This window comes from Staurois parvus, unplaced genomic scaffold, assembly GCF_062004578.1.
Source record: "Staurois parvus isolate SC_StPar_1 unplaced genomic scaffold, SC_StPar_1.0 ptg000299l, whole genome shotgun sequence".
In the NCBI taxonomy this organism is placed as follows: domain Eukaryota; kingdom Metazoa; phylum Chordata; class Amphibia; order Anura; family Ranidae; genus Staurois; species Staurois parvus.
Genome location: NW_028318095.1, coordinates 18,578,997 through 18,594,825, shown reverse-complemented (window position 1 = coordinate 18,594,825; position 15,829 = coordinate 18,578,997). Strand labels below are relative to the sequence as shown.

Genomic DNA, 15,829 nt, shown 5'->3' with positions numbered 1-15,829 from the left:
ACACTGAATAAATATACATGGGCCCTTTGTTCACTTTGAACACCACCTCCACCTCTTTGACTCGCCATTGGAGCATTCCAAAAATCATAGGCAAATATTTACTTTCTGAAAGGGGGCAAAGCACCCCTTCCCCCACAGGACAGTGCACACGCCTGGGAATAAGGCAGGCCATAGATGAGATTTTTCTTTCCTGCAACCACGAGCTACAGGAAAGAAAAATCATTTGATTCCCTCATCAACATAGTCAGTGTTGATAGGGGAATCCCTCCCACAGAGCTAGTGTGTTCTCCCAATGAGGGGAGGGGGGATGGGCACAGGAAGCTGTCTCCGCCAGGGAAACACACTGATTATTGCTAGCCTGCCCATAGATGGTTTGAATTTTAGTCGGTCCCTGTTGAACCAGCTGGGATTCGAACTATCTATGACCAGCATAGGTCACCCAGGCTCCCTATTAGATTACCAACAACTACATAATGGAAGAAACCACCTAACTGGAAATAAATGGAATGGATTGCTTAGTTAGGTCCTTACAGGCCCTGTGCCATCCATAAAGTTAGTATTGGAGGCTGCCCCATTGGAAGCAATCATGAAGATATAGTGGGGGACAGCAATGAGGCATGAGTTTCTATAGTGGAAAAAGTGCGGCCCCTGGGCCACACAGAGTCATTGTTCAGCCCCAGCAAGGCCCTGGACCCTCACTCTCCATACTGACTGGGGATTATACATAGATTGCACAATCAGAAATCTACTTTGTGAAAAGTAATGCGGAATTTGATCAAAGAGGTAACACAAAATCCACAGAATGTGCTAGTGCAGTCTTATCACCCAGTGTCAAGCTACTACACATCTTTCATTTGGAGGTCTGCTTCCAAAAATGCTCTTGTGGTAAAATGGGTTAATTGGTCATCAAAAGTCATTCAGAAGTTTCCAGTCTGCCCAGATACAGGAGACGACAGGATCTGCTTACACTTAGCACACAGAAGGACACTCTGGGATGAAAAAAGGCTGTTAAATGTGCAAATATTTGCTCAGGTTGAACTGTTTCGCATAACTTGAGCAGAACAAGCCATAATAACAAGAACCTTCTTCAAGTACAGTAAGAGCCAAACTAAGAGAAACCACATATGAGCTGCACATTGCATTAAACATTCATAATCTCTCCACTCAGCTGTATTAATAATCTCATGCAGAGTCAAGAATGTAAAGCTCCCCCTCCAGCAGACCTGGGATTGTAATCACTCACGTGTGTTGTAATAAATGATATAATCACAACTACTGAACATTTCACATTGCCTTGGTACATTGACTTAATGTTCATTTTGATTATCCAATAGAAGAATCTGTACACTGAAGAGGATTGTTGCCTGATCTAGCCAATTGTTCCGAGGGAACTTTGAAGTCTACGTCAAGGAACATGAAATCTCCGCTTGTGGCTATTGTATTCAACAGCTACAGCACCCACACGGCTCAGTAAATTTTTAAGATGACTTTTGTTGAGCCAGATGGTGCTTGTAGGGCCACCCACTGCTCGAATATGAGACATCTATGGCTAGGTTCAGGTTTTACTTTTGTTTGTTAGCGAGAGCTCACATTATCTCCTGCCCAGCCAATTTCCATCACTGAGGAATGAAGGGATAGGAAATCTCCCCAACAAGAACACAAAAAGCAATGAAAAAAAAAAAAAAGAAGAAGAAGAAGAAGGTCAGTATTTTTATAAAGCTGGCCAAATACTAAGACTTCTCTCATCCTGATATTGTATTCTGAAAAAGTCAGCACCCAACTACTATGGAATACTTCACTTTTCCTTGAAGGGTTTGATGCCACCACTGTTCAGCCAACCCATTTTCTACCCAGTTACTTCAATTTTCACACTGAAGAATGTCGGGCAGGAAGGCACCAACAGCACCACCCTTGGCTTGAAGTTCCTGATGAACCAAAATTTGCTTCATGTAAGGTCAGATTTGCCGTCTGTGCTCCTGTTGGAGAGATTTCCTTCACTTCCTGCCCTGGTGACCATGATCGGGAGAGGGTTAGATCACCTTTTCCAAAAACTGCCTATGCAGATAAGGGGCATCTGTAGATACAAGCACGCTGTGCAGCTTTGACCAAAGGTGAATTATGCCAATACTATAGGTGTAGGTCATTTACATACCTCATGAAGCCTGCCTGGAAAACTATTAGGACATTGCCAAGAGAAGCTTAATGTCACTTTTCACCTTCACAAGGGCATGAGCTCAGAGCTACTACATCAGGGGAGAGAAAGCGCATGTGAGGGGGTTTGAATCCAAGAAAGAGCTCATTCCTGTGATGGTGAAGGTGAGCAGTAACACATGGCTTCTCTTAGCATCCTAGAAGTTTTGGTAAAGGTAAACCAACCCTTTAGGGAAGGGTCTTGTTAGACCTCTCCATACATGTTTTAGTCTGATGAGCCTTTTCTAAGTACAGTGCATCCAGAAAGTATTCACAGCGCTTAACTTTTGCCATATTTTGTTATGTTACAGTCTTATTCCAAAATGGATTCAATTCATTTTTTTCCTCCACATTCTACAAACTATACCCCATAATGACATCGTAAAAGAAGTTTGTTTTGAAATCTTTGCAATTTATTAAAAAAAAACAAAAAAACAAAACCAAACACACCACGTACACAAGTATTCACAGCCTTTGCTCAATACTTTGTTGAAGCGCCTTTAGCACCAATTACAGCCTCAAGTTGTTTTGAGTATGATGCTACAAGCTTGGCACATCTATTTTTGTGCAATTTATCTGATTCTTCTTTGTAGTATCTCTCAAGCTCCATCAGGTTGGATGGTGAGCGTCAGTGCACAGCCAATTTCAGATCTCTACAGAGATGTGAAATCAGGTTCAAGTTTGAGCTCTGGCAGGGCCACTCCAGGACATTCACAGAGTTTGCCCATAGCCACCCCTTTATGTGGGCTGTGTGCTTAGGGTTGTTGTCCTGTTGAAAGATGAACCGTCGCCCCAGTCTAAGGTCCAGAGCGCTCCGGAACAGGTTTTCATCAAGGATGTCTCTGTACATTGCTGCATTCATCTTTCCTTCGATCCTGACTAGTCTCCCAGTTCCTGCCACTGATGGTATTGGCCAGGTGGTGAATGGTGTCTGGTTTCCTCCAGACATGACACTTGGCATTCAGGCCAAAGACTTCAGTCTTTGTTTCATCAGACCAGTGAGTTTTGTTTCTCATGGTCTGAGAGCCCCTCAGGTGCCTTTTGGCAAGGTGGGCTGCCATTTGCCTTTTACTGAGGAGTGGTTTCCATCTGGCTGTTGGTGGAGTGCTGCTGAGAAGGTTGTTCTTCTGGAAGGTTCTCCTCTCTCCACAGAGAAATGCTGGAGCTCCTTCAGAGTGACCATCGGGTGCTTGGTTACCTCCCTGGCTAAGGCCCTTCTCCCTCGATCACTCATTTTGACCGGGTGGCCCGCTCTAGGAAGATTCCTGGTGGTTCTAAACTTCTTTCATTTACTGATGGAGGCCACTGTGCTCATTGGCACCTTCAATGCTGCAGAAATTTTTCTGTACCCTTCCCCAGATCTGTGCCTTGATACAATCCTGTCTCGGAGGTCTACGGACAATTCCTTGCCCTTCATGGCTTGGTTTGTGCTCTGACATGCCTTAGGGCTCGTTCACACTTGACTTTATTTCTAACTCTTGCCAAACGCCCCTATAGCGTTTGACAAGTGTTAGACAGGCGTTTGTGAAGCTTTTGTAATGCTCCGCAAATGCTCCCAAAATGCCTATGTGCGGTTTTGAGACGGTTGATAGGCGTTTGCCAAGCGTTAAAACCGCACCACAAACGCCTATAATGAAGTTTAAATGGTATTAAATGCTCTACAAATGCAACCGCACCGCAAATACCGGCCAGGTGTTTGTGGAGCGGCACCATAGACTTGAATGGGAGGCTTCAACTCCTCCTGACTTGACCAGAGGCGTCAGTTTTGCCACAACGCAACGCTAACGCTTCTGTGTGAACAGCACTGTGTGCTGCCATGTGCATAATTTTCAGAGGCGTTTGAGAAGCGTTAAAAACGCTTCCCAAACGCCTGTCTGATGCCTGCTGACAGAGCTAGTGTGAACGTAGCCTTATATAGACAGGTTTATGCCTTTCCTAATCATGTCCAATCAACTGAATGTCCCACAGGTGGACTCCAATCAAGTTGCGGAAACATCTCAAGGATGATCAGTGGGTACAGGATGCACCAGAACTCAATTTTGAGTGTCATGGAAAAGGCTGTGAATACTTATGTACATGCATTATTTTTGTTTTTTTATTTTTAATAAATTGCAAATATTTAAAAACAAAAAACTTTTCACATTGTCATTATAGGGTATTGTTTGCAGAATGTTTAGGAAAAAATTAATTTAATCGATTTTGGAATAAGGCTGTAACATAACAAAATGTGGCAAAAGTTACGTGCTGTGAATACTTTCTGGATGCACTGTAAATATATGGAAGCTCATTGTAGATCTCCTTCCACAGAGAATAAACGTCTAGCTGTTAAGCGATCCTCTGATATGAATGCTTCAAAAACAAAAAGGTATGCAGAACAAGAAAGTCAGACTTCTTTTCTGCCTACACGTTCCAGGACAGCATATGCAGAAGTAAGGGCAATGTGAGCAGTGTGATGTTGAGGGTGGAATAGGTGCCTGGCTCATTTGTCCAGTCCAGGATTAGGGTCATAGAAACGATTACAAAACATACAAAAGGAAGGCAGTTGCAACTTCCTCTTTAATTTACATTCAGGTGTTTTAACAGAATAGGCTGAACCTGCAGGACTGGTCTTTTTCAGTCTTACTAGGTTACTTTGTAATGCAGTAGTTCTAGAAACATTCCCCCAAGGGGTATTTAAAAAGAGTTAAAAAACTGCAATAGACAGCTGATAATGGTGACCACTTGACATGAGAGCGAGTACTCTGCACAGTCCTATCTCCAACCTCTCAGACAAGTCCACGGCTCCTATGACTCCCTTCTAGCTGAAGAAGTCCTTGCATCTAATAAGTATTTCTATCAAACCCCGACAACGCGCAAATGACAGCCATATGCCAGGAAGAATTATCACAGTGCGAGATCACCTTGAATGCTGACAAGTTCTCCAAGTTCCCTCTGGTGGCTGCCATGAGTGTTCAGCAAGGACAAGAGGTACAGGACGGGCTCGCACATCGCACAAAGGAAACGTAACTTTTCACAGCTACTGCAGATCATTTCCTCAATAGAAATGTTTATTATATTTCTACATACTAAGGCTACATTCACACATGCCTTCTGCGTTTGGTTTATTTAAATGCTGGAGAAATTATCTGCATGGTAGAAGCACACTTTATGCTTCCTAGATCAAGTTCCCCTGTGATTAAAATGTACTTGCGTTTACATGCATTTGGACGCACAAATTTCTCTTTTCTGTAAAATGTGGCTAAACTGTATGCACCTAAACACAGGTGAATGCAGAGTGTGAATTTAGGCCTCTTGCACATCGCCACTGGAGCCTGCCGAATGTAAATTCTGGCGTATTTACCACTACCCTGGAAAGCCCGGGTGTTGTGTACAGCCACCCCCAGACATGAATGGCTGGTATATTTCAGACCTCAAGTAAGGAAAAGTTTAAAATGTTTTATCTTGGAATATGCCTGTATATTATACTCATGTTTTACACGAGAAATGACTACAGATATTCAGGTCTATGGGTGGCTATACACAGCACCTGGCCTTTCCAGGCAGGGACCATTATTATTATACAGGATTTATATAGCGCCAACAGCTTTCTCAGCGCTTCACAATATAAAGGGAGACAATACAGCAACGATACAGTTAAAAACAAGAGGGTTAGGAGGGCCGTGCTCCTTGGAGCTTACAATCTAAGAGGGAGGGGCAGATGGTACAAAAAGGTAAAAACTGTGGGGGATGAACTGATATGAGGAATAGAAGATTCCGTTATTAGCTGAAGGCAGGATAGGCTTCCCTGAAGAGATAGGTTTTCAGAGATCGCCTAAAAGTCGGCAGACTAGGCGATAGTTGGATAAATTGGGGTAGTTCCAGAGGATGGGGAGGCTCTGGAGAAGTCCTGGAGATGAGCATGGGAGGAGGAGACAAGGGAACTAGAGAGCAGGAGGTCGTGGAAAGAGCGGAGAGGACGGTTTGGGTGATATTTGGAGACAAGATTGGTGATGTAATTTGGGGCAGAGTTATAAATGGCTTTATATGTTATTGTTAATGTTTTGAATTTTATTCGTTGGGCAACGGGAAGTTAGTGGAGGGATTGGCAGAGAGGGAACATATGCCAGAAGGTACATTGCACAGGCTCAGGAATCCATACGCAAAAAACCTGGTGTTTCTGGGCACATGAAGGCACAGGTACAGTTTACGGTTTTTAAAATGGTTCTAAAGGCTCAAGGTTTGTACTCTATGCATGAAGGTAAAAAAACCTGTGTGCAGCCCCCACCCCGGCACCGCCATTTCTTACTTGAGCCCCCTCCAATTTAGCGACATTCTCGACAGCCTCTGCTGTTTGGGGACCCTTCCTCTTCATTGGCTGAGACAGTAGCAGGAGCCCATTGGCTGGCGCTGCTGCCAATCTTAGCCAGTGAGCCAAAGAGGAGAGAGTAAGGGGGGGGGGGAGCCACGGCTCTATGTGTCTTATGGTAGCATAGAGCTGCGGCTTGGGGACATGCACACAGCGGTGCTCACAGGGCAAGCAACTTTCCCTGGGGGGGCAGTGCTCAAGGGGGAGGAGCCAGGAGCGCTGGCGGGAACCCAAAAAGAAGAGGCTCAGGGCTGCACTGTGCAAAATCATTGCACAGAGCAGGAAAGTATAGATATTTTTGTTATTAGAGAAACCAATGAAGTTGTGTAGACAGAAGCTTATGTGTCTAGATTGTATCATTACAACCCATGTTTATGGGACTACATTTTTAATATTGTATTTTATATTGTTTGCATACAAAAAAAATTGTGTTTTTATGAAATATCTTGTTATGTTTTATGTAGAACACTGGTTAGGTATATTTAAAGTGCCACTCACTTTCTCATGTGGACTCTGTTTACAGTGCCTTAAAAAAGTAGTCATATCCCATGAAAGTTTCCAAATTTTGTCATGTTACAACCAAAAACATAAATGTATTTTATTGGGATTTTATGTGCTAGACCAACATAAAGTGGCACATAGTTGTGAAGTGGAAGGAAAATGATAAATGGTTTTCTAAAGATCTCAAAAGTGTGGTGTGCATTTATATTCCACCCCTTGACTCTGATACCCCTAACTAAAATCTAGTGGAACCAACTGTCTTCAGAAGTCACCTAATTAGTAAATAGAGTCCACCGGTGTGTAATTTAATCTCAGTAAAAATACAGCTGTTCTGTGAAGCCCTCAGAGGTTTGTTAGAGAACATAAGTAAACAAACAGCATCATGAAGGCCAATGAACACACCAGACAAGTCAGGGATAAAGTTGTGGAGAAGTTTAAAGCAGGGTTAGGTTATAAAAAAAAAAAATATATATATATATCCCAAGCTTTGAACATCTCATGGAGCACTGTCCAATCCATCATCCAAAAATGGAAAGAGTATGGCACATCTGCAAACCTACCAAGACATGGCCATCCACCTGAACTGACTATAAAATACATTTATGTTTTTGGATGTAACGTGACAAAATGTGGAACATTTCAAGGGGTATGAATGCCTTTTCAAGGAACTGTATTATTTAGTTATCAAGGATGATACCAGTGAGTATGAAATCCTTGACCTATCATAAGTACAGTTTGCCAAAATCAATGACAGGCTGAAATACACAGCTGGACGCCATTCCACGCAGTACTTGCATTAGGACATATGCATTCAGGGACCTATGCCCCAAATGCAGAATCCCTATATTGGAGGTATTTATCCCCAAACACATATAGCCCTAAATGTGGATACCACTCGGAGCAGTATCCAGCCACCATGTATTTCAGCCTGTCATTGATTTTGATAGGCAGGTGGTTTCAAGAGTGGATTATAACAGTAACCATGTAGATAGAAGCAAGCACACGCCTCTCTAATTTCTGCGTATATGATTGTAAAAGGGTGGTTCCCCTCTAGGACACCATAAAAAAAAAAAAATTTATAAAACAACCCACAATACTTCTCTAACTTCAGAAGACCTGTGATGTGGGGAATCATCAGCCCTTACTATATACATACACACACCTTTAAATGCAACCATGAGTTGTCAGACATACTTCCAAAGAAAAGGAAGGCCTCCCTTCCCCCAGGCACTTCCGCCTGGTCAGGTACAATTCTAATTACCTATTGTGTGTATTTAGCAGTTTACTTTCAGTGGCAAATAAACTTGTAAATTCAGAGTGACCCCTCACCTATACATGATGGACATAGCCGCTACTCAGAGGGTCCATTCACTGGGAGCTAGGGGCTTTGCTACTTATTGACCTGCAAATGACGGATTCCCGATCACATACAGGTATGCTTTATTCTTTTCTTTTTTAAAGTCACAAACCCGCACTACAGACACGTAACAGGTATGTGACAGCACATGGCCCGCTAAAAATAGTTTAGCAACAAGAAAAAGCTCATACGTCGCCGGAAGGCGTTTCGATAACATCTCAATAAAACAAGGTGTGTTCGAGGGAAAGTGCTGCTGGAAAACACGGAACTGGAATAAAAAACAGCAATGATGATATGGAATGCACAGTCACATATCCACCACATGCGTTCTGTGAAAAGTGACGTCTGACTGGTTACGACTATTGGCCATGTCACTTTTCCTTGAAGGGTTTGATGTTTCAGAACGGGGGTGTCAAACTCAATTTCATCATGGGCCACATCAGCATTATGGTTGCCCCCAAAGGGCTGGCAGTATCTGGAAGACTATAAAACTATATCTATTCTATCATAGTAAATAATTGCCTCTGCATTTCATTATGATGGGTTTTAGTAAGAAGACGTAAGCTGTGAAGGGCAGGGGCAGCCCGGCACGGAGCCCATTAACACTCCTATAGCACATGATACGAGTGTGGAAAGGAGGGTGACACTCTGCTGCCATCATCCACAAGAAACGTTTATTGGAGACAGGACACCAAAACCATGTTCTGTTTGATCATTCTGAGCAGTCTCCAATAAACGTTTCATGCTGATGATACCAGCAGTGTGCAATCCTCCTTTTCAACTGGCAAAGAACTGTATTATTCTCATAATAAACATAAGCAAAGGTCTAGAGCATCCCCCACATCAGATGTCACGAGCCCTCCAACCCTCCCTTACATCACAATGCACCCTCTGTACCTTTGGCTGCTTCCGGGAAGAAGCTAGAGGGCAGAGCTGGGAAGCAGAAAGTGCAGAGTCTGGAGGAGGACCAGAGAAGTCAGCTGACAAAGTAAGGGGAGGAGGACATGAGGGAGTGCTGCAGCTGCACAGGATCTGTAGGAGTTCTGTCCACCTCTCTGCTGCTGACTGCTAAGACAAGCTTCTCCATGGCTGCACAAAGAAGTGCAAGATTTGTAGGAGGGGTTCTGTCCTCCTGTCTGCTGCCAACTGCTGAGACCAAAGAGGGGGGGGGGGGGTGTTCAGAGACGGGCCTCTCCGCAGATGCACGAAGAAGTGCAGGATCTGGCGGAGGAGTTCTGTCCTCTCTGTTGCCTACTGCTGAGACAGAAGTGAGGGTGTTCAGAGACGAGCCTCTCTGCAGCTGCAGGAAGAAGTGCAGGATCTGTTCTGTCCTCCTCTCTGCTACTGACTGCTGAGTCAAAAGTGTGCGTGGGGGGGGGGGGGGGGGTTCAGGGTTTCAGGGATGAGCCTCTCCACAGCTGCAAAAAGAAGTGCAGGATCTGGTGGAGGAGTTCGGTCGTCATTTCTGCTGTTGACTATTGAGACAAAAGGGGGGTTTCAGGGATGAGCCTCTCCGCAGCTGCATGAAGAAGTGCAGGATCTGGTGGAGGAATACGGTCCTACTCTCTGCTATCGACTACTGAGACAGAAGGGGGGGGTTTCGGGGATGAGCCGCTCTACAGCTGCATGAAGTGCAGGATCTGGTGGAGGAATAATGTCCTCCTCTCTGCTGTGGACTACTGAGACAAAAAGGGGGGCAGGGGGTTCAGAGACGAGTCCCTCTGCAGCTGCATGAAGAAGTGCAGGAACTGGTGGAGGAGTTCTGTCCTCCTCTCTACTGTCGACTACTGAGACAAGGTGGGGATGGAGCAGCAGCAGCTGCATAAGAGGGGCAAGGGCCACATGAAATGGCCTGGTGGGTCGGATGTTTGACATGTGTTGTAGACAGACAGACATTTTGCTAATATGGAACTTGATGGCTTTCCAGATGACTGCCAAGAAAACACACCACTAAGGCAACACAGACACCAGTGCAAAATAAATACATCTTTTTTTATATATAGTACTTCTGCAACACTGAGACAGACATCGCAGTGGATACATAGCTGTCATTTAATGACATTTCATTTCAGTTGTTGATACCATGTGCCTTTGCATACCGTTTCACGCTGGATTTGGCATTTCCCATCTCAGAGAACATTACTGGGTTCATTTAAGGTACGGAGCAACATCAAGTTACCCAGAGCAGCCAAACGTTTTATCATTAGAAATACTAAAATGTGATGCCGCTCACCGCTATGTTCAGTGCCTGCATTCACATTGGCGCTCCTGCGTTTGGGGGGATTAATATGGGAAGTATGAACAAACTTTGAAGTCCATGTACATGGCTGTAATAGAAACTACTGATCAGAAAGATCCAGTGCAAAAAAGACACATGAAATGGGACGCAAAGTGCTTGCATTTACACGCATGCAAATGAATAAACAGCTGCACAGCATTTAGACGCATAGCATTCTATATTCAATAGATTTACGTTCATATGCATGTACATGGGCAGCACAGGGGCTAAATGGTTAGCACTTCTGCCTGGCAGTACTAGTGTTGTTGGTTGAAACCCCAGCCACGACACCACCTGCCTGTGGCTGCGTGGGTTTCCTCCGGGTACTCCGGTGTCCTCCTACACTCCAAAGACATGCTGGTTGGTTAATCGGATCCTTTCTAAATTGGCCCTAGTATGTGTATGTATGACAGTGAGTTAGGGACCTTGTACGCCCCTTGAGGGTTAGGGACTGATGTGAATTGACAGCGCTATATAAGTACCTGAAATAAATAAATGTACATTGGTTTACTGGCACAGCAATTAGATTCATACAGTGTATAGTTCCATCACTATAAGAATCAATGGGGCCCATACATTTAACAGCTGTCCCTGAGGCCATACATATCTGCAGATCCTTCATGTGTAAACGCATATGTGCATTTATGTGTAAAATCACTAGAAGAACTATACACGCCAATAAGGCTGTATGTGTCTAAACACACCCAAATGTCAGTACTTTACCTGCGTATATTAGACAGGAGATTCTGCTAGCTTCACCTGCAAGGACCTGTGTTCAGTGCAGAAAATACGCATTTGTGAATGAGCCCTATATGTGTACATCCCTAAATCACTGACTGGATCTGAGTGCAGTGCACTTTTACTGATATGTAAAAAACAGTACTAACAACAGCCCAGCTTTTTCTGGCTGTGTGTATGAAACCCTGTGCCTCCCAGATGACGTTCTCCTACGTTTAATAAAAGTACTTGTATGTACATGCGTTTAGACGTATTTGGAGTATCTATACTGCCTCTGGCGCACAGAATTCTATGGTCTCCAAGGGCCAGTTCACACCAGAACGCACATTCCATGCACGTTTCCAGCGCTGTATTCAAAACGCACTGCACTTTCAATCTGCAGCGAGTATCCATGCAATGCTAAAGACACCCCAATCACAGGTCACAAATGAATGGGCTGAAATCGCACTGCACCGGATCGCATATGAATCCACAGGAACGCACAGCACATTCCGGTACAATTCATGGCATGAACCAGCCTTAAAAGCAGCTAAACTGGATGCACCTAACCACACACAGTAAATTATACCAGTTAAAACCATCACATGCAACGCATGTATACACTCTGGATGTGTTTCTGCATGCTCATTTTTGATGCGTTCCAGTGAGTTTTTCCCCCTATTGTTTTTTTCCTTTTAGGGTTTTTTTTGTTGTAATGTTGTAATGCGTTTGGTGCATTTTGTATGCGTTTTTTTTCCCAACGTTCCAATACAGTTCAGTGCAGAGAACAAAAATGTGGCATGTTCTAATTTTTTTTTTTACTGCACTGGAGTGCGCTGCACCAGGGTGAACTATGCCATTGGAACCCATATAACCTACTGTCCATGTGTGTTTAAAAAAAAATAAACTGCACTGCATCTAGCCATTAGGAAGCGCAGGTCTGTCAATGCCAATGTGAATGAGGCCTTGTTGGGTTTATTTAAGGCACGCAACAACTGCAAGTTACCCATAGCAATGAACATTTCATCTTTTGAAATACTGGAATCTGATGCCAAAGCACTTTTTTGCACATCATCACCCCTATATATGTATTGCCTTATACAGAAAGATACACATTTCTACCCATTCCCCAAATAAAGGGACCTGAACAAGGTTTCTATCAAATGCACAAGAGCTTCACACAGCCAAGCAGAGCAATCCCTGCAGACTGCCATGCAGGCTTGCGTGTTGATGTCTGCCGGAGCCGGCATACGTTGGGGAATTGCTCTAGCAACCCAGATGAGGTTTTTGGCAGTTTTACAAGCACCAGAAGAGCTGAGGACACTGTAAATCCTTCTGACTGTAAGAGGCAGAAGGGATCTGAACAAAGGATTAAGTTGAAGGACACGCACAGCCCCTTGTAGACAGGATTCCACTAGAACAGCTTCATCACACCTATCCCCCCCAATGTATGGTCCCCTCCGCTGCACAGGGCGCATTCACTTTTCTGTTTGTTGACAACCAACAACAATGCAAAACAATGAGAGAGAACGCTCCATTCAGATCTCTTCCTTGTACTGGAGGTGACATTCAACCACAACCAGTAGAGCAGCTTCAGGAGCCCAGCTCCAGGGGAGGAAGGAGGGAGCAAAGCTTCATATACAAAACATTTACATTCACTATACACAGTATTTACAGCCAATAGACACAACATATACAGCCAAACACAACATACATTCACCATACACAATATTTACATTTACATTCACCACACACAATATTTACATTCACCATACACAACATTTACAGCCAATAGACACAACATATGCATTCACCATACACAACATATACAGCCAATCAACACAACATACATTCACCATACACAATATTTACATTCACCACACACACACACAATATTTACATTTACATTCACCATACACATTTACAGCCAATAGACACAACATTTACATTCACCATAAACAACATATACAGCCAATAGATGCAACATTTACATTCACCATACACAACATTTACAGCCAATAGATGCAACATTTCCATTCACCATACACAACATTTCCATTCACCATACACAACATTTAAAGTCAGGAGCAGCATTGAAGAAACCCTCCAGCAGGTTAGTTTTGAGTCCACAAATCAACTGCAGAAGAGATTCCTATTACCTGCGGTCTATACCCAACAACAAAAACTTGACATGGGACAGTGGTCCTTAGAAGTGGCGTCTGCCTTACTTTTTCCTTTTTCGTATGCTCAATACATTTTCTGTAAGTACAGGAAAAACTTTTGTTCTGCCAGAAATCAGTATCCTTCCCGTGCATTAAACTCAAACCTGTTCTCAGCTCTCACTGGTATTCCTTTGAGAGCGACGGAACACCTCCCCTCTATGTTATGAAGATAAGGAGAGAGGGAGGTGTTGGGAGGTCCAGGGAGCAGCCTAGGGTGACAACGCTCCTTAGGTACAGTGTGACGAGTGAGAGTTGTCACCCTAGGACAGAAAGGGTGTAACTGGCAGGATCAGCAGGTGACAAATTAAAGAGGGAAAAAAGTCTGAAAAAAAGAAAACTAAATGCAATCAAAACACCTGAGAACAGGTAAGCTGCAAGAAATTTTTTTTCTTGGGTTTAGACAGATTTTAAAGTGGACCTCCGCCCATTGGAAGAATGTCTCCCCATTCTTTATTTTTTGACCCTCTGTACTTTTTTTTTGGCTCTGCAGCCCAATGCTTCCTCACCTAAAGACCAATGCTGCCTCCTCCTGGGATGTCCACATCAGACCCCCTAGGAGGCAGTGTGATCCACGCAGGCGCAGACATGGTGCTGGTCTTTGGCAGGTATTAGAGCTATGCAGCATGTCTGGGCATGTGCACAAACGATACAGGTCTATATAAAATCTCAGGTACCCCCAACCAGTGGCATGTGCAAGCATCCCTCACACATGCGCAGACATGACACAGATCTCTACAAGATCCCAGATACCCCCAACCAGCGGCATGTGCAGACACACCACACACATACATCCCTCACACATGCGCAGACACCCCTCACACATGCGCAGACATGACACAGGTCTCTAAGATCTCAGATACTCCCAATCAGTGACATGCGCAGACATCCCTCGCACATGTGCAGACATGACACAGATCTCTACAGGATCCCAGATACCCCCAACCAGCGGCATGCGCAGACACCCCACAAACATGTGCAGACATGACACAGATCTCTAAAGGGTCCCAGATACCCCCAACCAGCGGCATGCGCAGACACCCCACACACATGCGCAGACATGACACAGATCTCTAAAGGGTCCCAGATACCCCCAACCAGCGGCATGCGCAGACACCACACACACATGTGCAGACATGACACAGGTCTCTAAGATCTCAGATACTCCCAATCAGCGACATGCGCAGACACCACACACACATGCGCAGACATGACACAGGTCTCTAAGATCTCAGATACTCCCAATCAGCGACATGCGCAGACACCACACACACATGCGCAGACATGACACAGATCTCTACAGAATCCCAGATACCCCCAACCAGAAGCATGCGCAGACACCCCACACACATGCGCAGACATAACGTAGGTCTCAAATACGCAGTAGGGACCTATGGCACATCTATGCACACAACACTTAAAGATGGTGAAAATAGGTGTCAGGGTGAAATTCCTCTTTAAGAAAGGCTGGTGGGATCCCAGAGTGCAGACCGGTCAGGCAGCGCAGAGGACCGGTCACCCCCATGCCGGTCTTCTTCTTACCTGAGGAACTCCTGCAGACAGGTGTCACAAAAGCGGTGGCCGCAGGTAGACACTTGGACTGGCTCCCTCATCGCCTTCCCGCACAGCGGACACTGGAACTTGCGGCGGAGCTTCTCCAGGAACTTGTAGTCATAGCCCGGCATGGTGGACGGGAGCCCGGATCACAGCGGAGGAGGGTGGGGGGAAGGGGGTCCGGGATGTCACGGCACGGCCAAGGTCGCCGGAGTCACCGCAGCCCAGGAACATGTATGGGGAGGAGGAGGCCGGGTCCCCGGACAGGAGGGCACAGCATGCAGAGCACGGGACGGGGACCGATCGAGGACAGGTCCCTGCAGACACTCTCACCGCCGCCCGTCTATACGGACACTGGGGCTGTCTGCTCCAGCAAGGTGGACGACACCGACTGAGCCCCTCCTATGTACAGGCGGGGAGGAGAGAGACACAGCCACAGCGCCGCCCTCCTCCGACATGTGCAGCTACAACACAGACTGGAGACAGTACAATGGACGGGACTGACACCATGGCAAGAATGTCACCCGGATCTATAGGCAGGACTGCCTGCCACGAGTCTGTCTATACATCTACTCCATGTACTGAGTGCAAGCTCTGCTGCTCAGAATGAAAAACAGACTTGTCCTTATAAAAAAAGGAATATAAAATAGACCTGTCCTTATAAAAAA

At 45.0% G+C, this 15,829-nt stretch overlaps 1 protein-coding gene across 1 annotated transcript in view; it reads right to left on the bottom strand.

Moving 5' to 3' along the window:
- TRAF4 (TNF receptor associated factor 4) overlaps positions 1-15,556 on the bottom strand; it is a 57,910-nt gene extending 42,354 nt beyond the window's left edge. Inside the window, exon 1 of the mRNA XM_089682988.1 lies at positions 15,150-15,556. Within this exon, the coding sequence (XP_089539114.1) occupies positions 15,150-15,292 (143 nt within the window). The 5' untranslated portion in view covers positions 15,293-15,556. The remainder of the gene's footprint in view (positions 1-15,149) is intronic.
- Positions 15,557-15,829: the final 273 nt, after the last annotated feature.